At 49.1% G+C, this 24096-nt stretch overlaps 1 protein-coding gene across 4 annotated transcripts in view; it reads right to left on the bottom strand.

The window, feature by feature from the left end:
• The window catches only part of DOP1B (DOP1 leucine zipper like protein B), a 131004-nt gene that overhangs the window by 78540 nt on the left and 28368 nt on the right, over nt 1–24096 (bottom strand). For all 4 annotated transcript variants that reach the window (XR_009737757.1, XM_061424471.1, XM_061424491.1 and 1 more), the window contains exons 3-9: nt 15658–15839; nt 14970–15140; nt 8964–9153; nt 7552–7650; nt 7101–7224; nt 4762–4871; nt 1125–1239 (exon numbers count right to left, since the gene is read on the bottom strand). Coding sequence is in view for 3 of the 4 variants with exons in the window: in XM_061424471.1 (XP_061280455.1) it covers nt 1125–1239; nt 4762–4871; nt 7101–7224; nt 7552–7650; nt 8964–9153; nt 14970–15140; nt 15658–15839 (991 nt within the window). In the remaining variant the exon portion in view is untranslated. The remainder of the gene's footprint in view (nt 1–1124; nt 1240–4761; nt 4872–7100; nt 7225–7551; nt 7651–8963; nt 9154–14969; nt 15141–15657; nt 15840–24096) is intronic.

Genomic DNA, 24096 nt, shown 5'->3' with positions numbered 1-24096 from the left:
CCTACTTGTTGTTCTGAGTCTCTAATAATAAACTTTGAACCTGTTTTTATAGCTTTTGCCTTTTAGACAAATGTAGTTTTCAACGGGGGAAAGGGCCAGTGGAATTTTGCTGCTTGCCTCTAGCCCTTGCTGGACTAGTGGCCAGGATTCCTGGCTTTCATCCAGGATACCCAGGTTCAATTCCTGGGCAGGGGTCTAAGATCTCACTTCAAGTTACCACTCACTGCTATCTCTCCGAAATCAGACCCTCCTTCATGTGACAGAGGAAAAGACTGAGGCCTACATGGCAGAGGGAGCTTGTCTGGACTCCCAAGGCAAAAAGACAGAGGAGGGTCCCCTGTTTTCTTGAGAATACAACCAAAGCCATTTAACTGAAGACACGTTCTCATAAAGTCAGTACTGTACGTGCCCTGCAGACATGTGTGCCAATGAGCATAACAGCTCAAAGGTATTTTCCTAAAATAAAAATTCAAGTAATTGTGCAAAAAATTTAAGAAGAAACTGCCTACAAAGGTGAGAGACCCGTGTTCTATCCCTGGGTTGGGAAGATCTCCTGGAGAAGGATATGGCAACCCACTCCAGTATTCTCGCCTGCAGAATCCCATGGACAGAGGAGCCTGGTGGGCTACAGTCCTACTGAACGTGGGATCACAGAGAGTCAGACACGACCAAAGCGACTTAGCAGCAGCAACAATTAGTGAAAACTGAAGCACAGAGCATGACTGAAGTCCCTCAAGATTCTGAAATTCCAAAGAGTAAACTGTATTCTAAACGATGCGGTGGCTTCCCTTGTAGGTCAGTCGGCAAAGAATCCACCTGCAATGCAGGAGACTTGCTGGCACTGCAGGAGACCTGCCTTCAACGCAGGAGACCTGGGTTTGGTTCGTGGGTCAGGAAGATCCCCTGGAGAAGGCAATGGCAACCCACTCCATTGTCCTTGCCTGGAAAATCCCATGGATGGAGGAGCCTGGCGGGCTGCAGTCCACGGGGTCCCCCGAGTCGGACCCGAGTTGGCAACTAAACCACTAGCAAACAATGGGGTGACTGCACCTCACCGATATTTAACTGCCTCTCAGCAGGGCATCCACCTTCGGCGCGTGTCGGTAGAGCACGTCTAGTGTTACCTATTTCCGGCTTGTCGAGCAGACTGACGAGGATGCGGAAAGGCTTTAGGTGCCCGTGGTGGCGCTCCTCTACGTCGGTGTCAGGGAACTTCTGGTGCAGGATCTCAGCCAGACCCTGTTGTTTTTTTTTAAAAAAAGCCACACATTAGGGTATTATATACAGTAAAGTGTTGATGGCTTATGGTGAACGGTGTTGGATTCGGAATTTCCAAAGGACAGGGTTTTGCTTTGGGACCAGAGACTTGGCTTCAGTCACTTAGAGCTTTGTGCGCCAAAGTTTTATTACAGTGAAAAGTGGACAGAGAAACAGTTCTGACATCAGAAGGGGGTGGAGTTCAGTTGGGGCTTTATATATACTTTTGCAGTTGCTTACTAACAGTAGAAGGAAATGGAGAAGGAAATGGCAACCCACTCCAGTATTCTTGCCTGGAAAATCCCATGGATGGAGGAGCCTGGTAGGCTACAGTCCATGGGGTCGCAGAGAGTTGGACATGACTGAGCGACTTCACTTTACTAACAGTAGAAAGGTCTTACCAGACCCACTCCCACAACATATCTCTTAAGATAACAGGATGAGTCAGAAGGTTCTTAAGGAGGAGAAACATGTACTTGAGCAGGATACATTGTTGCTATATAATTATTAGTATAGAGTTTAAGCAAAGGAGAAAAGGAAAGATATTCCCATTTGAATGCAGAGTTCCAAAGGATAGCAAGGAGAGATAAGAAAGCCTTCCTCAGTGATCAATGCAAAGAAATAGAGGAAAACAACAGAATGGGAAAGACTAGAGATCTCTTCAAGAAAATTAGAGATACCAAGGGAACAAACATTTCATGCAAAGATGGGCTTGATAAAGGACAGAAATGATACGGACCTAACAGAAGCAGAAGATATTAAGAACAGGTGGCAAGCATACACAGAAGAAATGTACAAAAAAGATCTTCACGACCCAGATAATCATGATGCTGTGATCACTCACCTAAAGCCAGACATCCTGGAATGTGAAGTCAAGTGGGCCTTAGAAAGCATAACTATGAACAAAGCTAGTGGAGGTGATGGAATTCCAGTTGAGCTATTTCAAATCCTGAAAGATGATGCTGTGAAAGTGCTGCACTCAATATGCCAGCAAATTTGGAAAACTCAGCAGTGGCCACAGGACTGGAAAAGGTCAGTTTTCATTCCAATCCCAAAGAAAGGCAATGCCAAAGAATGCTCAAACTACCGCACAATTGTACTCATCTCACACGCTAGGAAAGTAATGCTCAAAATTCTCCAAGCCAGGCTTTAGCAATACGTGAAACATGAACTTCCTGATGTTCAAGCTGGTTTTAGAAAAGGCAGAGGAACCAGAGATCAAATTGCCAACATCTGCTGCATCATCAAAAAAGCAAGAGAGTTCCAGAAAAACATCTATTTCTGCTTTATTGACTATGCCAGAGGCTTTGACTGTGTGGATCACAATAAACTGTGGAAAATTCTGAAAGAGATGGGAATACCAGACCACCTGACCTGCCTCTTGAGAAACCTATACGCAGGTCAGGAAGCAACAGTTAGAACTGGACATGGAACAACAGACTGGTTCCAAATAGGAAAAGGAGTATGTCAAGGCTGCATATTGTCACCCTGCTTATTTAACTCCTATGCAGAGTACATCATGAGAAACTCTGGGCTGGAAGAAGCACAAGCTGGAATCAAGATTGCCAGGAGAAATATCAATAACCTCAGATATGCAGATAACACCACCTTTATGGTAGAAAATGAAGAGGAACTAAGCCTCTTGATGAAAGTGAAAGAGGAGAGTGAAAAAGTAGGCTTAAAGCTCAACATTCAGAAAACTAAGATCATGGCATCTGGTCCCATCACTTCATGGGAAATAGATGGGGAAACAGTGGAAACAGTGTCAGACTTTATTTTTCTGGGCTCCAAAATCACTGCAGATGGTGACTGCAGCCATGAAATTAAAAGACGCTTACTCCTTGGAAGGAAAGTTGTGACCAACCTACATAGCATATTCAAAAGCAGAGACATTACTTTGCCAAAAAAAGGTCCGTCTAGTCAAAGCTATGGTTTTTCCAGTGGTCATGTATGGATGTGAGAGTTGGACTGTGAAGAAAGCTGAGCACCAAAGAATTGATGTTTTTGAACTGTGGTGTTGGAGAAGACTCTTGAGATTCCCTTGGACTGCAAGGAGATCCAACCAGTCCATCCTAAAGGAGATCAGTCCTGGGTGTTCACTGGAAGGACTGATGCTGAAGCTGAAACTCCAATACTCTGGCCACCTCATGTGAAGAGCTGACTCACGGGAAAAGACTCTGATGCTGGGAGGGATTGGGGGCAGGAGGAGAAGGGGACGACAGAGGATGAGATGGCTGGATGGCATCACTGACTCAGTGGACATGAGTTTGGGTAAACTCCAGGAGTTGGTGATGGACAGGGAGGCCTGGCATGCTGCAATTCATGGGGTTGCAATGAGTTGGACACGACTGAGCGACTGAATTGAACTGATAGAGTTTAAGGAAAAACAGACCCTTGAGCAAGATGAGTTGTTTTGTTGTGTAATCATTAGCTCTGGGTTTAAAGAAAGTTAGTCTTAGAAAAGATAGGTTGTTGTCATAACAACTCAGAGTTTAAGGGGAAAAAAATGTCTTATGTGACTTAAGATGAAGGAATATAGAAAAAAAAAGGTTTGTCCCTCAAGGCCCTGGACTCCTTATCAACCTACTTAAGAATCAGCTGTCTCTCAAAAGAGACAGATATAAACAACAGACTTTTGGACTCTGTGGGAGAAGGCGAGGGTGGGATGATTTGAGAATAGCATTGAAACATGTATATCACCATATGTGAAACAGATCACTAGTCCAGGTTCAATGCATGAGACAGGGTGCACTGGGATGACCCAGAGGGATGGGTGGGGAGGGAGGTGGGAGGGGGGTTCAGGATGCGGGACACATGTACACCCGTGGCTGATTCAGGTCAATGTATGGTAAAAACCACCACAATATTGTAAAGTAATTAGCCTCCAATTAAAAAAAAAAGAATCAGCTGTCTCAGAGTGACATCACGGGTTGTTCTAGTTGTTAAACATTCTGGGATAGAAGTAAAAGCAGTCACACGGCACGAGATGAGAACCCGTGGCCCTCCATACCATGGGTTTTGCTTCCTGGGATTCAGTCGTCCACAGATTGCAAATATTTGGGGGGAAAAAATTCCAGAAAGTTCCCAAAGGCAAAACTTGAGCTTGCCATGCACTGGCAAGTACCTATGTAGCATATACACTGTGTTCGGCAACATATTTACATAGCATTTATGTCACAAATCATCTAGAGGTGGTGCCACAAGTAATGTAGAGATGAGTTAAGGTACGCGAGAGGACGAGCATATGTTACATGCAAACACCAGGCTGTGTTATATACAAGGGACTTAAGCATCTGTGGATTTTGGTATCCACAGGGTGGGGGTGTGGGAAGGGCTGGAACCACTCCCTGTGGATTCCAGGGGATGACCACACATGGATTTTTCCCAACTGCGTATGAAGGAACGGGCCCCATGTCTACTCTGAGGCCCCACAAGGAACCTCACTGAAAAACCACAATTAGGAAGTTCCTGATTGGGATCCCCTTTCCAGAAACGCTCCTTTACCTCAACTAAAAGATCCTTGGAGTATTTCTCAAAAAAATACATGGACTGGTCTTCATAAACATTTGAGACTTCGGATTCGGGCACGATGGTATTTCCTTTAATATCTGAACCTGTAAAAGAACAAGAAGCATGAGATGTAAAGAAATTTACACGTTCAGAGTACATCTTATCATGCAAAGGTCTTATTCTGGTATTTCAAAAAACAGTACGCCTCCAACAGAAAATAAAAATCAGATTCAGCAAAACCAAGTCCTGTCTTTCTGACAGTGGCGTGCCAGGAATCAGACAGGCAGAATTCCATCTCAACGGGCTTCAGTTGAGTTTACCCCAAGAATTCATCCTGACTGTCTTTGACAAGTATGATTATGAGAATCAAACAGAATGACTATCATTTGTGAAAACCGGTGCTTACTTGTACAGCAGTATGAGAAATCAAGGTATTCTCATCTGTACACCCTCATTTTGAGCTGTGGCTAAGTCTCTAAGGTCCTTAGGGCAAGGCACAGCATCTTTCTAAGCAGAGAGTCTGGACTCCTGGGGTCATGGCTTATACAAGTGGAAGCTGTTACTGAGCTTGGGTCCCAGGTCCTCCCTACAGACAAGGTGCTGAGCCCCCCTGGGAGGGAGCTGTGCATTTGACAAAATCATCCTTTTAACAAAAAAATGTTTAAAGAGCCTGTAAATATCCCTCTGGAGATCCTTCATAAGCTTCCAAGCTATGACTTCTGAAAGTTTTCTAACTAGCGGAAGAAAGAGTTAGGACTTTCTGACATTGATATGCCAGGTGGCACAGCGGTAAAGAATCCACCTGCCAAGCAGGAGATGCAGGTTTGATCCCTGGGTTGGGAAGATCCCCTGGAGAAGGAAATGGCAACCCACTCCAGTATTCTGGCCTGGAGAATCCCATGGACAGAGGAGGCTAGCGGGCTACAGTCCTTGGGGTCGCAAAGAGTCAGACACTACTGAGCGACTGGGCACCATGAGGGTTAAAAAGAAAAAAAGCTGAGAAGCAGAGGATTTTCAGGCCAGTGAAAACCCTCCAGGTGACACTCTAATGGGAGACATGTATTGTTATAGACTTTTGTGTAAATCCACAGAACGCACAGCACTGAATGGGAATAAATGGGGAGGGAGGGGGCGGGGCTGTGGTGATGACAACATGTCGGTGTAGGTCCCTCAACTGTGATAAAAGTGCCGTTCTGCTGGGGGATGCTGGTTAGGGGGAGGCTGCGTGCATTTTGGGGAGGAGGGCTAGATGGGAACTCTCCATACCTTCCTCTTAGTTTTGCTGTGACCCTAAAACTGCTCTAAAAAAATAAAGCCTTAAAAGAGAAGCTCTGGAGTCCTTTCACAATCACTCTGTTCACCATCTTCTCTTAGGGACATGAACTTGGGAATCTGCAACATTCAGAAAGTGCTACCTTTTAGGCCCTGTGATTTGCTGAACTTGTCCCCATGAAGCCTTTCAACTGACAGTCAAGGGCTCTTTTCCTGCAGGTGCAGAGTCTGTCCACAAAAGAAGTGCGCAGAAACATGAATCAGGGTTCTCGCGCGCTCCCAAAGCCCCCAAAGAAAGTCAAAGTGTGAGTCGCTCAGTCGTGTCTGACTTTTTGCAGCCCCATGGACTGTAGCCCTCCAGGCTCCTCTGTCCATGGGATTCTCCAGGCAAGAAGCCTGGAATAGGCAGCTAGTCCCTTCTCCAGGGGAATCTTTCCGACCCAGGGATCAAACCTGGGTCATCTGCATTGCAGAAAGATTCTTTACCATCTGAGCCATCAGATGGTAAGTCATCCAAATACCTCCCCAAATGCATCAAAGCCACAGATGTTCCCATCCAGACAAAACCTTCCTTGACCATACTCCCATGTTTCTGGGTTTTCTCACACACACCCTTCTACCATGAACTTCTCCACGGCAACAAGCTTCTACCTGAACAAGGCCTAGCCACCGTTATTTTGTGGTCTTCCAAGTTTCTTAAAATTGAATTCAGTTAACATTTTACAAATCTCATTGCTCAGTTGCTTGGTCGTATCCAATCTTTGCGACCCTATGGACGACTGTAGCCTGCCAGGCTCCTCTGTCCATGGGATTTCCCAGGCAAGAACACTGCAGTGGGTTGCCATTTCTTTCTCCAGAAAATCCAGTCACTTCCCTGTATTTTATGTACTGACTGCAAAATAACCAAAGCTGCGGGCTAGACAGCAGAACTCTGCTGACCAGTTGACAGTTCGGTCTGCATGCTGTCTTACCACACTGATGACATTCAGAAATGCATCACCAAGATTAGAACTTATTCCCCAAATCAGCACCTTCCCTCTGGCTCTCTAGCCCCTACATACCAAGTAACCATGCGTAAAGCCTTCTATTCAGAGACATATCCCGTCTCAGGAGGGTCTGAGTGGCAGCTGAGAGGATGCGCACGATGTCGGATCTGAGCAGGGGGATGGCTCTCTCATTGGAATCCTAGGAGGAGGACGAAGGAAACTTTACTGCAAGGTGGTGACATGGTGAATTGCTGGCCTTCTGACATGTGGACCCTCTTTAGCAGCCTACAAAGCTTTACCTTAAAGAGGGGGTTCTCAAAAGGGGTGGATTCTTTACACGCTGCCCAGGGGAGAAGCTACTCGATTCTGCTATGGAAACACCACCCGCACAGAAATGAGCTGAACGGGGACAGTGGTCACTGAGCGCCTGCCCTCCTCTCCTGACAAGACGGCTCGGGTCTCTCCCGCCTACCCCACGGCCTCAGGGAAGCCCAGCACTGCCCCTGGAAGAACACAGACTGCTCACCAGACAGGTATAAAATGGGAAGAAGAACAGGACAATCTCCAGGTTATTTCTTTGCACCAGCACATTTGAGTCCAACAGGCACGCACATAAGGACTTTATCTGCAAGGGACAAAATGCCGTGAACATTTCACGCCCAAGACACTGAGCATCATTTGCAGCTATTCTTTTGAATCGTAAAAATGAAAACAACTCTTCCTGGTTATCTTGAAAGCACTGTGTTAACGTCACGTGGAACAGAACAACACGGTGTAAATATGGGAAACTTGGTTCTAGCTCCAGACGCTAGGGGGAGCTCTGTGTCGTGGGAAAGACGGCACTGTTTGATTTCACAAGTGGAGAGGCTTGGACCCGGTGGCCAGGCTCTAAGACCTCAGATCCTACAATCCCAGAAAGAAACGTTTTTAGGTTCCAACAGGGACCTTTGACTATATTAAAACTCCAATGACATCCAGCCAAACGGACTCCAAACCAATTCAATGCGGATTTTGAGGGTCCTTTCTGAGTACAGATAGAGGTGCTACAGCTGCAGGAGAGAAAACCAGCCATAAGAAGAGTTTTAACAAAAAGCTGTGAGACGGGAAGAGGAGAGGGCGAGATCTTTCCACTGGGGGGAACAGCGAAGCTTTGTGGGGAAGCTGAGCTTGAAAGACAGGCGGACAGATGCTGAGATGGGCGAGAAGAGACGGGCAGTGAGCACAGGACGAGGGAGGGACCAACTCAAGCAAAGATGGCATGACAGACGTGCCAGGCCAGGAGGGGCAGCAGCTCTGGGAGCGCAGACGGCCAGGAGGGGAGAGTCAGGCCTCTGGGCGACCGGGAGCACACCGTCAGGACACTCCTGAGGATGGACTTTATCTGCTGGCAGCAGGTAATTTTTCAGACAGAAAAGATCTAAGCAAAGCTATGCCTCAGCAAAGTGAAGTCTTGCAGCAACCAAAAAAGCACTGGATGGGAGAGGGAAGAGATGGGGAGAAACCAGTTAGAAAATTACATGGTGGTCCCAGAACAAGACCGAAGGAGCTGAAGCAGGGAGGTGAAAACGGAGGAAGAGACAAAGCGGTGCTGACGGGGCAGAGAAGGAGGGAGTGTGTCTGTGAGGGTCTCCTCTGTCCTAAGCATCGGACGATGTCCCTTCATCACTCTTTTCCTCGGAGAGCCCCACAAGGAGATCTATTACTTCCACGGTGCAAAGAGGAATGGATTCAGAGGGGTAAGGAATCGCTGCCCACTTTCTTAACGATGAAATCAGCTTTGAACGTTTCCAGTGTGAAGCGAGGTCCACCACTAGGTGGCGATAGACTGCAAGCCATTAAACAAGTGTTAAGTTGGGGAGAGTTGGTTTGACGCCCCGCCCCAGCCCCACCCCAGCCCCGCCCCCACCGGCCGCCCCCTGCCAGGCCCGGGGCACCCACCGTGAGCTGGTAGTCAGTCCCCAGCATGTACTTCTGCTCCCGGCCGGGCGCGCCCCGGTTGATGTGGCCCACCACGAAGAGCGAGGCGGGCAGGCGGATGGACGGGCTGGCCAGGACACTCCCCCAGAGGGCGGCGTAGAAGACCTCCCTGCCGACCACCAGGGACAGCCTCAGGAGCAGCGCGTCCGTCCTAGGCCGGAAGAGCACAGCGTTAGGGCGCTCCCCGCGGGCCAGGGAAACGCCACCTTCCTCATTCTGAGCCGCCGCCGTGCGCCCCTTCGGTGTCAGCTGTTACTGAAAACTGAATTTGCTAGGACAAACGTGTCACCGAGAGGGGCCGCGTCTTGGCTGAGGGGCAGCATCTGACCGGTCGTGTCCCCCTTGGGGCACAGAGACCGGTCTCCACCTCTGGCCTCACCACAGATGTCACTGTGCTTGTGGGAGGCGGGCCCACTGCCCCAAGGAGATAAGCAGACAGTCACCCTGTATAAAAGCACAAGGAGTCATTAACGTGCGGAAAAAAACACAACAAAAGCTGACACGACTGATTAAAGACCTAAGTAATGATAAAGACTTCCATAGTGGCTCAGATGGTGAAGAATCCGGCTGCAATGCAGACTTGTGTTCAATCCCTGGGTGGGGAAGATCCCCTGGAGAAGGAAATGGCAACCCACTCTAGTATTCTTGCCTGGAGAATCCTGTGGACAGAGGAGCCTGGCAGGCTACAATCCATGGGGTCACAAAGAGTCAGACACGACTTAGCGACTATCACTCACTCACTCAGTGATAAAGACATCCCTGACCTGAGCACGGCCACACACGTGCTCAGGGACACTGGAATTCAGAAATACTGGGGACAGTTGTTGCCTGGGCCTCCCACACCATGGCACATTCTAGAAGGTCTGGGGCCGTTTTCCTGACACTCTGCCCCCAGCATCTCCACACCCCAGCTGCCACTGCGGGAAGCCCTCCTGTGGACCACCCGCCTGGATTCAGGTCTTATCTTTACCCGGGATGCCGTGACACCGCATCGGCACTTGGACGGACCTCCTCAGAGAGAAGCAGCATTGGGGGGTGTAAGCTTGTTTTTCCACCAATACGGACTGAGGTGGGCCCCTCTCCGCTTGGGGAGCGCCTGTGGCTAGCGGGGCCCTTTCCCACCAACTGTGAAAACACAGCTTGTGGGCCCGGTGACGGCACTTATCAGTACGACAGTGGAGGCAGATCCCACGAAGGGATTTCACTTAAGGAGTGGGTCTGACTCGAAAGCTAAAATGATTCCATCTTTCATATGCTTCCTATTTGCATTGACCACAGCGGGAAAAAAAAAAAAAAAAGGACAAGCCCAGTATAAAGCAGTGGCGTTCTGGAATCCGCAATCCTCTATCTACTTCTTGGCAGTGGAGCCTGGGACAAATGAAAGCCCTGTGCATGTCATCTCAGCCGTGGCAGAGAAAAGGGGTGAAAATAACGCAAGTTGTCTCTTGAGTAGACACCCATCACGGGTCTGTTCTGCTAGCTGACCCTCCCCAGTGCCCAGATGAGCGTCTGACACACGGCTGGGCCTCCAGAAAACTGTCAGATGAATGCCACTCTCTCCACTTCACTGTGACCCACACTGTGTGCAGCTTGCTCTTGTTGTTCCACAGCTAAGTCACGTCCGACTCTTTGTGACCCCACTAACTGCAACACACCAGGCCTCCCTGTCCCTCACCGTCTCCCGGAGTTTGCCCAAGTTCAGCTTGCTCAGTGTATATTTAAACATTTTGTACAATAAAGTCTACTACCTTTCAACATCAAAAATTAATTCTATTTTCCTTAACCCTAGCGCTTTTCAACTCATAAAATATCCGTAGCGAATGACACAGAGAAAAAAAAACAAAATGAAGCAGCATCAGTAACAGCCAAATGCTTAGAAGGACACAGAATGGTTTAGAGGCTAAAGGTATTGATCAGCCTTCTATCAGAGCTGAGCCAACAAATAGAGCTTCTCTCTGCCCAGCTCTGAAAACCACCAAAAGCCCTAGTTTGGGGTAGAAGCAGCATTCAGCAGCTGCAGTTGCGGTAAGCTGGGTAGATGGGTCCCTGTGGACACAGTGGATGCACAGGATGGTCCTGAGCTAGGAAGAGATTCCCACAGCAGCAGGTTAATCCAGGAAGCCCCCGGAGAGCTCGTCTCTCCAGGGTCCCTATCACACAAGACCAACGCCAAGCTAAAACCCATCACAAATGCTACAGCGTGGACACTGCTGTCTCCTGCCCCTTGCTTACAAAAGCGTATCCCCAAAGCACGTTTCAGGGAACACTGGCCACGGTAGAGGGGGTTCCACCATCCGAGAGCCTGGGGAATGCCATTTATGCTATCCCTTCTTCAACATTCAGAGAACACTGCCCAGTTTTCTATATTAAAGAAACGGGCTTCCCTTGTGGCTCAGCTGGTAGAGAACCCACCTGCAATGCAAGAGACCTGGGTTCAATCTCTGGGTTGGGAAGATCCCCTGGAGAAGGAAAGGCTACCCACTCCAGTATTCTGGCCTGGAGAATTCCATGGACTGTACAGTCTCTGGGCTCATCAAGAGTCAGACAAGACTGAATGACTTTCATATTAAAGAAGCAGTTTAATATAAAAATAAAAATTTTACCTTAAAAATGAATGGATATTAAAAATTTAAATGATGTTACAGGTCAGAAAAACAAGTAATTATGAAAAGACTCTGCCATGGAGGGGGGTTTCCTAGGTGGTGCTAGTGGTAAAGAATCTGCCTGCCAATGCAGGAGAGGCAGATTTGATTCCTGGGTCAGGAAGATCCCCTGGAGAAGGGAATGACAACCCACTCCAGTATTCTTGCCTGGAGAATCTCATGGACAGGAGCATAGAGGGCTACAGTCCATGGTGTCACAAAAGTGTTAGACATGACTGAGCAACTAAACAACAAAACTTCTATGGAGAGCAAACTAAAGAGCAAGATAACTGGGGTTAAAAGCTAAAGTCAAAGTCACTCAGATAGTGAGGGACAGGAAGGCCCGGTGTGCTGCAGTCCATGGGGTTGGAGTTGCAAAAAGTTGGACGCAACTTAGCGAATGAACAACAAGGGGGAGAAAACTCTAGGACCAGCAGGGCTTCCTCAGCGTGGTGCTGGCCTTGGCCAGGAGAGAGGCCAGTGAAGATTTGCCCACTGCCATTTAAATCAGGGTTTCTCACCCTGTACCATGTGGATCCTGGGGCTGGGCCCTTCTTTGCAGTGGGGGCAATCGTGCGCATCTTGGGGTGTTCAGGCACACCCCTCACCTCTACCCACTAGATGCCAGTAGCACCCGCCCCACCCCGGTGTAACACCCAAAAAATGTACTCAGGTACTGCCAAGGGTGCCCTGGGGGCTGGAGCCACCCTAGGCTGAGAACCACTAAGTTCAAGGGTCATGTCTGGGGACCCGGGTTTTGCCTGCTTTCCAACCACTGAAAACTTCCCACCTCTCTTCCATCTCCTCGGAGCAGGGGTTTAGCATCCACCCCCAACCACGAATCCTGTCTTCCTCGTACAGCAACTCACAGCAAGCCATGTGGGCACTTCCTGTGCACTTTACAAGGGGGATCCTGGGCGGGAGTGTTTGTGGACATCAAAGGGTTATTAGAAAGCCAGGGTGAATAATGAGACGGAACGCCGGCCAAAATCTCCATTGCCTTATGGTTCACTGACAAGCAGAGACCAGGAACTGTCCCCGCCTCCACGAAACCCATGACTCAGCAGCCCCAACGCGCTCACTCACTCACCCCTCAGTATTTTCCACCGGCTCGGACATGGTGACCGGCCCACCCCCAGACCCTCTGCAGAGTATCTGCTGGGGGTGAGGGGTTGGGGGGGTGTCTGACTCAATTCCTGAGCAGGTTAGGAAGGAACCCTCTCAAACTGACCTGGATACATTTAGTCACCTGATCGCTGTGCCCACACGCCTGCGCTCAGAGACCATGCAACCCTGCCCCAGCCTTCACCTCGGAGGCCGGTCGCTCGTACCCCTGAGCACCGAAGACGCCGGATTGGGCTTTGTGTCACAGCCACGTGTACCCCGTGACTCACAGAGCTTTACTCAGCTCGCGGTTGAACACTGAGAAATCATAATATTAGGAGAAAACACTCGTGTTCATCGGCTGGAGCAACCGTTTAAATGAACATTCATTGATCAGCTGGGAGAATATATGACAACACCCTGACTACTGACAGGTTTCTGGTGTGATTCATTCTTACAGGTTAAAAAAAAATTGCCTTACACTGTGGGAGCTGAAGTGCTCATCTTTAGATGATGGGGGCACGGGGAAAGCATTTACAGTAAACATCTGTAAAACAGGAATGGACCAGAACTTCTAGAAAGAGCCTGGGGCTAGGAGTCAAGAGCAGAGTGGGATAAAAGTTGGCTTGTTAACCCCGTGTGACCCTGACTCTTCCTGAACCCACAGGCCCACCTGGCTTCTCAGGGCGTGGAGCTAGGTTTAAGATAGCAACAAGACGGACCCTGCCTCCAAGGGAAGTGGATGCTAGTGACTCAGCATATCACAGAGGTGGATTCCCCACGGGGAGGTAGAGGGCCACCACCCGCTCTGAGTGGAAGCCTCAAACAGCCCAAGTGCACATCAAACGCCAGGATGGATGCGTGTGACTTTAACGCACCCTTGGGTCACCAGCCACCATCCTGCAAACATTCTGATTATTTGGTTTCTTTGAGGGGCACACTCTGAGTGGGCCCTGGATGGACTCCGTGCTTCCACTCCACGCCCCCTGCCACTCCCTGCCACAGCTGACACCATAGGGCAAAGGTGGCGCGGCTGGGGTCTCTGGTGTGGGGAAGATTCGAACAGGGCTTTGGGTCATCAAAGTTTGGAAACTTGTGCAAGCATGCAGGTTTCTAGACCTGCCAGCCAGCTGCACGTGGGCTCTGGAAACGGGTCCTGTGAACAGAGGCTCGTCCTGTGGCATCACTCAGAACAGTTCACACCCTGGAAGTTGAGTTTTCATACTATGATTCTCCAGAAATGACTCTCTGTGTATATGCCATGGTCCGAATGGATAAATCCTCTCTCCCATTCCTAGTGAAAGTGAAAGAGACTCTGTCATGTTTGACTCTTTGTGACCCCATGGATTATACAGTCCATGGAATTCTCCAGACTAGAATACTGGAGTGGGTAGCTGTTCCCTTCTCCAAGGGATCTTCCTAACCTAGGGATCGAACCCAGGTCTCCCACATTATTGGCAGATTCTTTACCATCCTAAGCAGTGACCAAAACCACCACAATATTGTAATTGGCCTCCATTTCAAATAAACAAAACAAACGAATACCATTGCATGAACTTCTGTGCCTGTGAGCTTGCCGAATTTCTCCGAGATGCTTGCAACTCGTCAAGCTGAGCCCTACCCATCAATGAAACCCAGGCTTGCTTTTTTATTTGGAAGCAGCCTGGTAAACAATGGGCTTCCCTGGTGGCTCAGACAGTAAAGAATCTGCCTGCAATGCTGGAGACCTGGGTTCAATCCCTGGGTCGGGAAGATCCCCTGGAGGAGGGCATGGCAAACCCCTCCAGTATTCTTGGCCTGGAGAATCCCCATGGACAGAGGAGCCAGCCAGGCTCCAGTCTGTAAGTTCCTGAAGAGTCGCACGTGACTGAGCGACGAATGCTTTCATGTTCACGAGTATACAGAAGGAGGGAGACCCTCAGAACCTGACACATAAGAGGCAGAACCCCATCCCCACTGCCCACAGACCTAGAGACTCTGGGGAACTTTCTCACCTCCTGACCCTCACCTGGAAACATGGTAAAATTCAAAGGGGCACGCGGTACTTCGTCAGGCAGAGACGCCACAGAAAGGTGAATGTCAGCCTGACGTTCTGCACCTACCCTGCTTCCGAGGTCTTCTCCGCACGTCTCCCCTCGTTTCTCACAAAGCAGCAGAATAAAACACAAGTGGGCACCCCCCACCCCGGGGCGGGCGGCCATGGGCTCTGGCCGACACCCACCTGTCATAGATCTCCGAGCCCTCCTCCAGGCCGGGCAACAGGCCGACGACAAAGGCCTGGAGGCTTGGGAGCAGCAGCTTCTGCAGCGGGAGGAAGTACTTCTCGTACAGGCCGAGCAGCACGGGTCTCACCGACATGGCTGCGTGCGCCAGAAGCGGGAACAGCCCGCAGCTTTGAGGACAGAGAAAAAAGGGAGAGGAAGGAAAATGAGAGGCCTGGTCAGAAGCTCCAAGGGATCGGCCAGCCAGCCGGCCAGCTGTCTACGCTGGTGACGGAGGTGCCCAGCCGTCACGGGACAGTCACCACCCAGTGCTGGCAGGGGGCAGGCCACAGGCAGTGTGCAACAGTGCGTCTCAGCTTAAGGAGAAAAGTCAGGGAGGACTGACTCTGGAGGGTGGGCCCTGGGGGAACCTCCTGATGGATGGCTTCATGGCGAATGGACGCATCCCTTTGTATTTTGCCTTGTTCATCCTTTTCTTGGAGGAGGAAATGGCAACCCACTCCAGTATTCTTGCCTGGAGAATTCCGTGGACGGGGAGCCTGGTAGGCTTCTGTCCATGGGGTTGCAGAGTTGGACACGACCGACGCGACTTAGCACCAGCAGCAGCATACTTTTCTGAGCTGGCGAACTGAAACGTGGATTCCTTGGGGAATAGAAGAGGGAAGTGGTGGGTGAAGCTAGCATTACCTGTACAGGAACAAATCCTTGGCCAACCATTTGGTCCCCACGATCTTAAAGATGATCTCATAGGTTTCTAGGGCTTTTAAGTGCACGCCACTGGGCAAGGCGGGATGCAGGCACTGGGCTAATCTCTTGCTGATGACGAGTCGTCTGGGCAACAGGGAGTACCTCAGGTTACTCTGCAGAGCCTGGAAAACAAGAGGAGATGCATGTGAGGAAGAAGGCAGCGACACGGACAGAGGGGTACGCATCACCCGTCTGGAGGCCGGGAAGACCCCAGCAAGTCGCGGCATGGGTGTAAGAGGCAGGATGTGAGCAGACAGGAAGACACAGGGGCGGCTTGGGAGGGCTCAGGGTCCAGGGTCGCGAGCCAGCGTTGGGGAGACAGGGCTGGGGAAGCCCCCAGCATCGCTGGAATGGAGGCAGGGTGCAGTTTCGAGAGTGAGGGTGATCCTGCGTCCCTTCAACAGAGAAGGAAATCACAACCCACGCCAGTGTTCTTGCCTAGAAAATCCCACGGACAGAGGAGCCTGGTGGGCTTCAGTCCATGGGGTCGCAAAGAGTCGGACACAACTGACCACACCGTACATGTGTTCCCTTCAAAGGGCCTCTGTCTCCATCAGGCCAGCTTCCTGTGAAGCTGCATGCTTCTGTCCGGGGAAGCCTCCAGTCTACACCTGCAACCGAGCAGAACACAGACCTCCCCGTCCCCGAGCAGAGCCTTGTGTGTGAGCCGCGGAAGGCCTGTGTTTCCCATCAACCTCCCAGCTGCGCTTCACAGCCGCATGTTCTGAGTGCAGTTCAGGGGGTCGGTGGGGGGCACCCAGCAGAGATGGGGAGCCGTGTGCTTCTAGGCCAGGATTCCCAGCGTCTTCGCCAGGAAGTTCCACAGGAGAAGTCAGATCCCTGCTGGTGTGGAATGACAGTCCCCCTACCACCCTGCCCCGAGCGGGCCTCCTCAGGCAGGACAAGGGCCTGTGTGCGTGCTAAGTCGCTCAGTGTCCAAATCTTTGCGGCTCCAAAGATGGTAGCCCACCAGGCTCCTCTGTCCGTGGGATTCTCCAGGCAAGAATACTGGAGTGGGATGCCACGCCTTCCTCCAGGGGATCTTCCTGACCCAGGGCTCCAACTCCTGTCTCTTGCAGCTCCTGCACTGGCAGGCAAGTTCTTTACCACTAGCGCCACCTGGGAAGCCAGGACTGTGGGCCTGGTCTCTGCTAGGGCATTCCTGGGCGTTCGCTGCACCTAAGAAATACAGTGGGTGGACTTCCTCCTAACAGGGCGCCTCCCTCCTGGGGCCAGGTCCATGTTGTACTTCACAGCAACGAGTAGCCACTTCGAGAGCGCTGGGTGGGTCCTCGTGACTCAGTCTTATACACCAAATGTCTGTCCTTCCTGTGGAACAATCCACATGACTCACACAAATATTTACTGAAAGCTGACAGGGTGAAGTCCATGCTTCTCACAAAGCCACTCAAGAAGGCCTCAAAGGCAGACTCCCGCCTGATTCGCCGGACCCATATCTCAATGCTTTGGCTTCAAACTTTCTAACAACACAGGTCCACCAGAGGTCCCTGCCTGCCCCCCGCTGCCCCCCAACCAGCTCTGCCTGAATGTTCTCCTCACTGGACTCAGCTCAGCACCTACTCAGGGAGGTAGGAGCATTCCCCCACCCAGGGCAGGGTGCCTGTGCAGCTGTGCTCCGTCGGGTTCCACGTGTCGCTGACTGACAGTGTGGAGCTAAGCACCATCCTCTCCCGGGCTGAGCTGTGTGAGCCATATGGGGCTGGATCTGCCTTCTTCCTCTGCTGTTCTCAAAGGCAGACAGCTCACAGGAACATCACCTGATGTGTGTCAGAGCTGTGTGGTCTCAGGCCTGTGACAGCTTACTTTCTAGAAGCAAGGAAAACGATCTCACCTCTAAAACACACACTGAGGCTATGCAGGAAGTCAAGGGAAAAGAAGGAAAATGACATTTTCCACCAGAAGCACAGAGTAAACTGAACTCTCAAAATCAATAAAACTACCTCTAAAGGAAAAAAAAAAAAACCCTCAAGATCATCAAGAATATTATTTGTAAGAGTTGGATGACTTAAAAGAAAGGGAAAGCCAACCAGTGCCTTTTAATGTGCTCGTGTCCAAAAAAAAAATTGAGGCAGTGACCTGGCAAAACGCATTGTGACAGCAGGTGAGAGCTGAGTTATTGAGGCAGAGAGAAAATGACCATGGGAAACACACAGGAAAGAGCTCATCTGATGACTTTCGAACACGCAGAAAAGCAGGTGGAATCGGAACGCACAACCCAGGTTCAACACGTGTGAGTGGGCCAATCCCGATGACCAGGCTTTCAGGAAACCATGTCTGTGACCGACTCACTGGCTAGCCTCTCGATACCTGGGTCCTGGGCTTTCTCCCCGATCCCAGAGGAGGAAAACCAGCTCTGGCCTCACCTGTTACATCCGTCAGGTAGAGCTCCTGCTGTTTAAGTCAAAATCTCACTTCTGCTCAGCACAGTCTCAGGACTTCTGCTACTTGAGGTGCAGAAGATGGGCTGCTGCTCCCAAGGGGATCCCCTGGGACCCATAAGTGTTTGTCCACCCCCCGCCACACCCTGGGGCTGTACATCAGCAGGATCTCATTTCTCCACCCTTCTGAACACTGGTGTGGGCACCATGACCTACCCTGGCCAGTGAGCTGAGTGGCATCATGTGTCACTCCCGGTACAGGCTTTAGAAGCCAACTTCAAGGCCCAATCGATTTTCTTTCCCTGCTTCTAAGATCGTGGAGACCCTGCCACGAACTGCAGCCCCTCCCAGACTGGGCCCCTGAGAAATTACAGACAGCAGGAACCACCCGCTGACCCACAGAAGCAGAGCTCAACCATGCTGTGAAAACCACTGAGCTGTTTGTTTTGGGGAACTGTTTGTTACCATGGCATAACCTCCCCTCTCCTGACTGATACAAATCTTCCCAGGTAAATGGAATTACAAGGAAGCACAGCCATTCATTCCAAATGAACAAGGCTGGTTGCTATTGCTTTTAAAATTGTTACTCCGTTTAATTTTGTTAAAGAAACATAACTGAGAACTGCGACCTTACCAGAACATGTGAAATGGATTGTTCACTGTACTCTGCCCACGCAAATCCAAGCAAACACATCACACCCGAGTCAGGGAGTCAGGGCCTCTGAGTAACAGGTACACGAAGATGAAGGAAGCTGTTTGATTTGAAGACCAGCAAGAACAAAGGGGACAACAGAGGATGAGATGTCTGTATGGCATCATCGCCTCAACAGACATGAGTTTGAGCAAACTCTGGGAGACGGTGAGGGACAGGGAAGCCTGCATGCCACAATCCATGGGGTCGCAAAGAGTCAGAAATAAATGAGCAACTGAGCGACAAAGGACAGAATCAGACATTACTTAGAAAAACGAGAAGGTGCTCATCCTTTCTGATTAAAAAGAACACAAATCAAAACTTCTGGGAAGTGCTATTCTTTTCACCCATCCATCAGGCTGGCAAGTTAGACGAAAGCACACAGGTTCAGGAGCAGAGCAGAGACGCCCAGAGATCACGAACTGGGTTCATCAAGCCACAGTCGGGATTTGGCCAGACAGTATTTGCAAGCTTGCTCCTCGGAGCGGCTACGATATAGATTGCCCTCTGTACCACTCTTACCACGAACAATGGGGCTAAAATAGTGCCTCGGTCATAGTGATTTTGTTAACACACTTCTCACAGAGGCTGGCATTTAATAAGCGCTTCAAAACTGAGGTTACACAAACAATGAGACAGAGGTTATTATAATGCCTGGTTTAAGTACGCAAGCTTAGGGGTCAGAGTCTGGAATTCCAGTTCCATCCTCTGTTAGATGAACCCCTTAACCTTTCTGCGCTGCAGTTTCACAGGAAGAAAGGGGCCTCACAAAGTTGCAAGCATCATGACATATCACACACAGGGTCTACCATGAGTAAGCAATCAACAAGCATCTCCTCTTATTATAATGACAGTTCAGTCCAGTCAGTCTTATCCGACTCCTTGAGACCCCATGGACTGCAGCACGCCAGGCCTCCTGGTCCATCACCAACTCCCGGAGTTTACTCACACTCACATCCATTGAGTTGGTGATGCCATCCAACCATCTCATCCTCTATCGTCCCCTTCTCCTTCTGCCTTCAATCTTTCCCAGCATCAGGGTCTTTTCATATGAGTCAGTTCTTCACATCAGTATTACAGTTTCAGCTTCAGCATCAGTCCTTCCAATGAATATTCAGGACTGGTTTCCTTTAGGATTGACTGGTTGGATCTCCTTGCAGTCCAGGGGACTCTTCAAGAGTCTCCTCCAACACCATAGTTCAAAAGCATCAATTCTTCAGCGCTCAGCTTTCTTTACAGTCCAACTCTCACATCCATACATGACTACTGGAAAAACCATAGATTTGACTAGATGGATCTTTGTCGGCAAAGTAATGTCTCTGCTTTTTAATAAGCTGTCTAGGTTGGTCATAACTTTTCTTCCAAGGAGCAAGCATCTTTTAAGCTCATGGTTGCAGTCACCATCTGCAGTGATTTTGGAGCCCAAAAAATAAAGTCAGCCACTGTTTCCACTGTTTACTGATCTATTTGCCATGAAGTGATGGGACCAGATGCCATGATCTTTGTTTTCTGAATGTTGAGTTTTAAGCCAGCTTTTTCACTCTCCTCTTTCACTTTCATCAAGAGGCTCTTTCTGCCATAAGGGCGGTGTCATATGCATATCTGAGGTTATTGATATTTCTCCAGGCAATCCTGATTCCAGCTTGTGCTTCATCCAGTCCAGCATTTCTCATGATGTACTCTGCATAAAAGTTAAACAAGCAGGGTGACAATACACAGCCTTGATGTATCCTTTCCCAATCTGAAAGCAGTCTGTTGTTCCATGTCCAGTTCTAACTGGTTCTTTTTGACCTGCATACAGATTTCTCAGGACGCAGGTCAGGTGATCTAGTGTCAAAAGCTCTCCTGCTTATAAAATACTCTCTTGCTTTTTCAATGATCTAACGGATGTTGGCAATTTGATCTCTGGTTCCTGTGCCTTTTCTAAAGCCACCTTGAACATCTGGAAGTTGACAGTTCACGTACTGTTGAAGCCTGGCTTGGAGAATTTTGAGACTTATTTTGCTAGTGTGTGAGATGAGTGCAATTGTGCGGTAGTTTGAGCATTCTTTGGCATTGTCTTTCTTTGGGATTGGAATGAAAACTGACCTTTTCCAGTCCTGTGGCCACTGCTGCGTTTTCCAAATTTGCTGGCATATTGAGTACAGCACTTTCACAGCATCATCTTTCAGGATTTGAAATAGCTCAACTGGAATTCCATCACCTCCACTAGCTTTGTTCATAGTGATGCTTCCTAAGGCCCACTTGACTTCACATTCCAGGAAGTTTGGCTCTAGGTGAGTGATCATACCATCATGGTTATCTGGGTCATGAAGATCTTTTTTGTACAGTTCTTCTGTGTATTCTTGCCACCTCTTCTTAATATCTTCTGCTTCTGTTAGGTCCATACCATTTCTGTCCTTTATCAAGCCCATCTTTGCATGAAATGTTCCCTTGGTATCTCTAATTTTCTTGAAGAGATCTCTAGTCTTCCCCATTCTGTTGTTTTCCTCTATTTCTTTGCACTGAGGAAGCCTTTCTTATCTCCCCTTGCTATTCCTTGAAACTCTGCATTCAAATGGGTATATCTTTGCTTTTCTCCTTTGCCTTTCACTTTTCTTCTTTTCATAGTTATTTGTAAGGTCTCTTCAGACAACCATTTTGCCTTTTTGCATGGCTTTTTCTTGGGGATGGTCTTGATCACTGCCTCCTGTACAATGTCTCGAACCTCTGTCCATAGTTCTTCAGGCGCTCTATTAGATCTAATCCCTTGAATCTATTTCTCACTTCCACTGTATAGTCGTAAGGGATTTGATTTAGGTCATACCTGAATGGTCTAGTGCTTTTCCCTACTTTCTTCAATTTAAGTCTGAATTTGGCAATAAGGAGTTCATGATCTGAGCCATAGTCAGCTAGTATTAAAAATGGAGACAAAATGCACTGCATTTTAAAAGAACTGACTGAAATCCAATCACTTACAAATAATGTCATTTATTGTCACAAAAGCAAGTAAGGACACTAGTTAAATGTCTTAAGAAGAACGTTTGAGGAATTGTTGTTCAGTTACTCAGTCATGTCTGACTATTTGTGAACCCATGGACTGCAGCAAACCAGGCTTTCCTGTTCTTCACTATCTCCTGGAATTTGCTCAAACTCATGTCTGTTGAGTCAATGACGCCATCCAACCATCTCATCCTCTGTTGCCCCCTTCTCCTCCTTCCCTCAGTGTTTCCCAGCATCAGGGTCTTTTTCAATGAGTAGGGTATTCCCATCAGGTGGCCAAAGTATTAGAGCTTCAACATCAGTCCTTCCAATGAATATTCAGTGTTAATTTCCTTTAGGACTGACTGATTTGATTTGCTGTCCAAGGGACTCTCAAGAGTCTTCTCCATCACCCCAGTTTGAAAGCATCAATTCTTCAGCACTCAGCGCTCTTTATGGTTCAATTCTCACATCTGTACATGACTACTGGAAAAATCACCTTCCCAGGTGGCTCAGTGGTAAAGAGTCTGCCTGCAATGCAGGAAACCCAGTTTCGATCCCTGGGTAGGGAAGATCCCCTGGAGAAGGGAATGGCTACCCACTCCAGTATTCTTGCCTGGAGAATTCCATGGACAGAGGAGCCTGGCGGGCTATGGTCCATGGAGTCACATAGGCACACAAACCAGTGGCTAAGACTCTGCATTCCCAATGCAGGGGGCCTAGGTTCAATTCTTGGATAGGGAGCTAGATCCCAGATGTTGCAACGAAAGATCCCAAATGCTGCAACGAAGACAGAAGAGCCCATGTGACACCACTAAGACCTGGTGCAGCCAAATACATACATACCTCATATATTAAAAAAAAAAATATATATATATAGTCTCTACTTTCACGAGACTGTCCCGCTGTCTCACTGAGGACTAATTCGTGGAGAGAATCAGCTCCATGTTTTTAAGGCAAACTTAGGACAGGAGTTATCTAAAGATGTATTCCTCGCTCTGGCTATTACATATTTCAAGCACCAAGTGCTGGTTCAGCCCTGGTGGCTTTCTTCACCCACACACCCTCAATCCAGGTGCATCTCTGCTTGCGGGCTGTTAACTCTGGCACCAGTGCTGTCACCCTGGGGCATGAGCTAAGCATCTGGCCAGCATGGCCAGCCCACTAAGATACTTCTCAGTGGGAAGTCGGGGCTGGGGGTAGGCATTCTGCTGCAGCTCCTCTGGAAGGAGCCTGGTGGGCTCCTGATGCCCTCAGCTTCTGCTGCTCTTGAAGAAGGAGACCTTCTCCCTGGAGCAATCTGTCCTAGGAGGTTTCAAAACAGTGCCGTGCACTGCTGCTGGGAATATAAGATGGGTCAGCTGCTGTGCTCCTCACAGTATTAAACACTTGATTTCTTTACCAAATTATTAATTCCATTTGATCCAGCAACTCCATTTTTGGGCACACACCCAGAAGAACTGAAAGCAGGGACTCAGACAGTTATCTGCACACCACGTTCACTGCATTACAATTCACAATAGCCCAAAGGTGGAAACCACCCAAGAGCCCATCAGTGGATGAATGGATGAATAAAGGTGGTTTGTATGTACAATGGAATATTATTCAGCCTTAAAAAGGAAGGAAATCCTGACATGTGCTAGAGCATGGATGAACCTTGAAGGCACAGCATGAAATAAGCCAGACACAAAAACACAAAGATATTACCTGATCCCACTTACATGAGGTTTCTAGTGTAGTCAAGTGATAGACACAGAAAGTAATTGGTGGTGAGCAGGGGCTGGGGAGATGGGGGGATGGAGGTGAGTTTAATGGGCAGGGCATTTGCAGCTCAGGAAGAGGCAAAAGTTCTGGGATGAATGGTGGTGATGGCCGCACAGCAGTGAAGGACACTGCATGTCACTGGACTGCACGCTCAGAAAGAGTTAAAACGGTAAATTTTACTCTATGTATATTTCACCACCAAAAACCAAGAAGGAAATGAATGCTGTGTTCACCCAGCTGCCCTTGCCAGACCGGTCTTGAGCTGCAAGGACCATGAACTCCTGAGTGACGTCCATGCCTTGGATTAAACTGAACACTCTTTCTTGACCAGAGAGCAAAGGGCCTCTTTTTTAACAGTCCTGAAGGGACCCAGGGACTTGCTCCAGCCCCTCAAGAGTGAGAGTTTCTTACCCTTTAATTAGCAAAATAGCTCCCCCTCACCCCAGAACCGAGTCCCACCAGCTAGAGCTTGAAAACACCCGACTCCCTCCTCCTGCCCCTCGAGCTGCTTAAGAGCTGCCAAGACTGAACCCGGTTCAGGTCAAGGAGGCCCACCCTGACTCT

This window comes from Bos javanicus, chromosome 1, assembly GCF_032452875.1.
Source record: "Bos javanicus breed banteng chromosome 1, ARS-OSU_banteng_1.0, whole genome shotgun sequence".
In the NCBI taxonomy this organism is placed as follows: domain Eukaryota; kingdom Metazoa; phylum Chordata; class Mammalia; order Artiodactyla; family Bovidae; genus Bos; species Bos javanicus.
The sequence above is the reverse complement of the archived record's forward strand: the minus strand, read 5'-3'. Positions and strand labels throughout refer to the sequence as shown.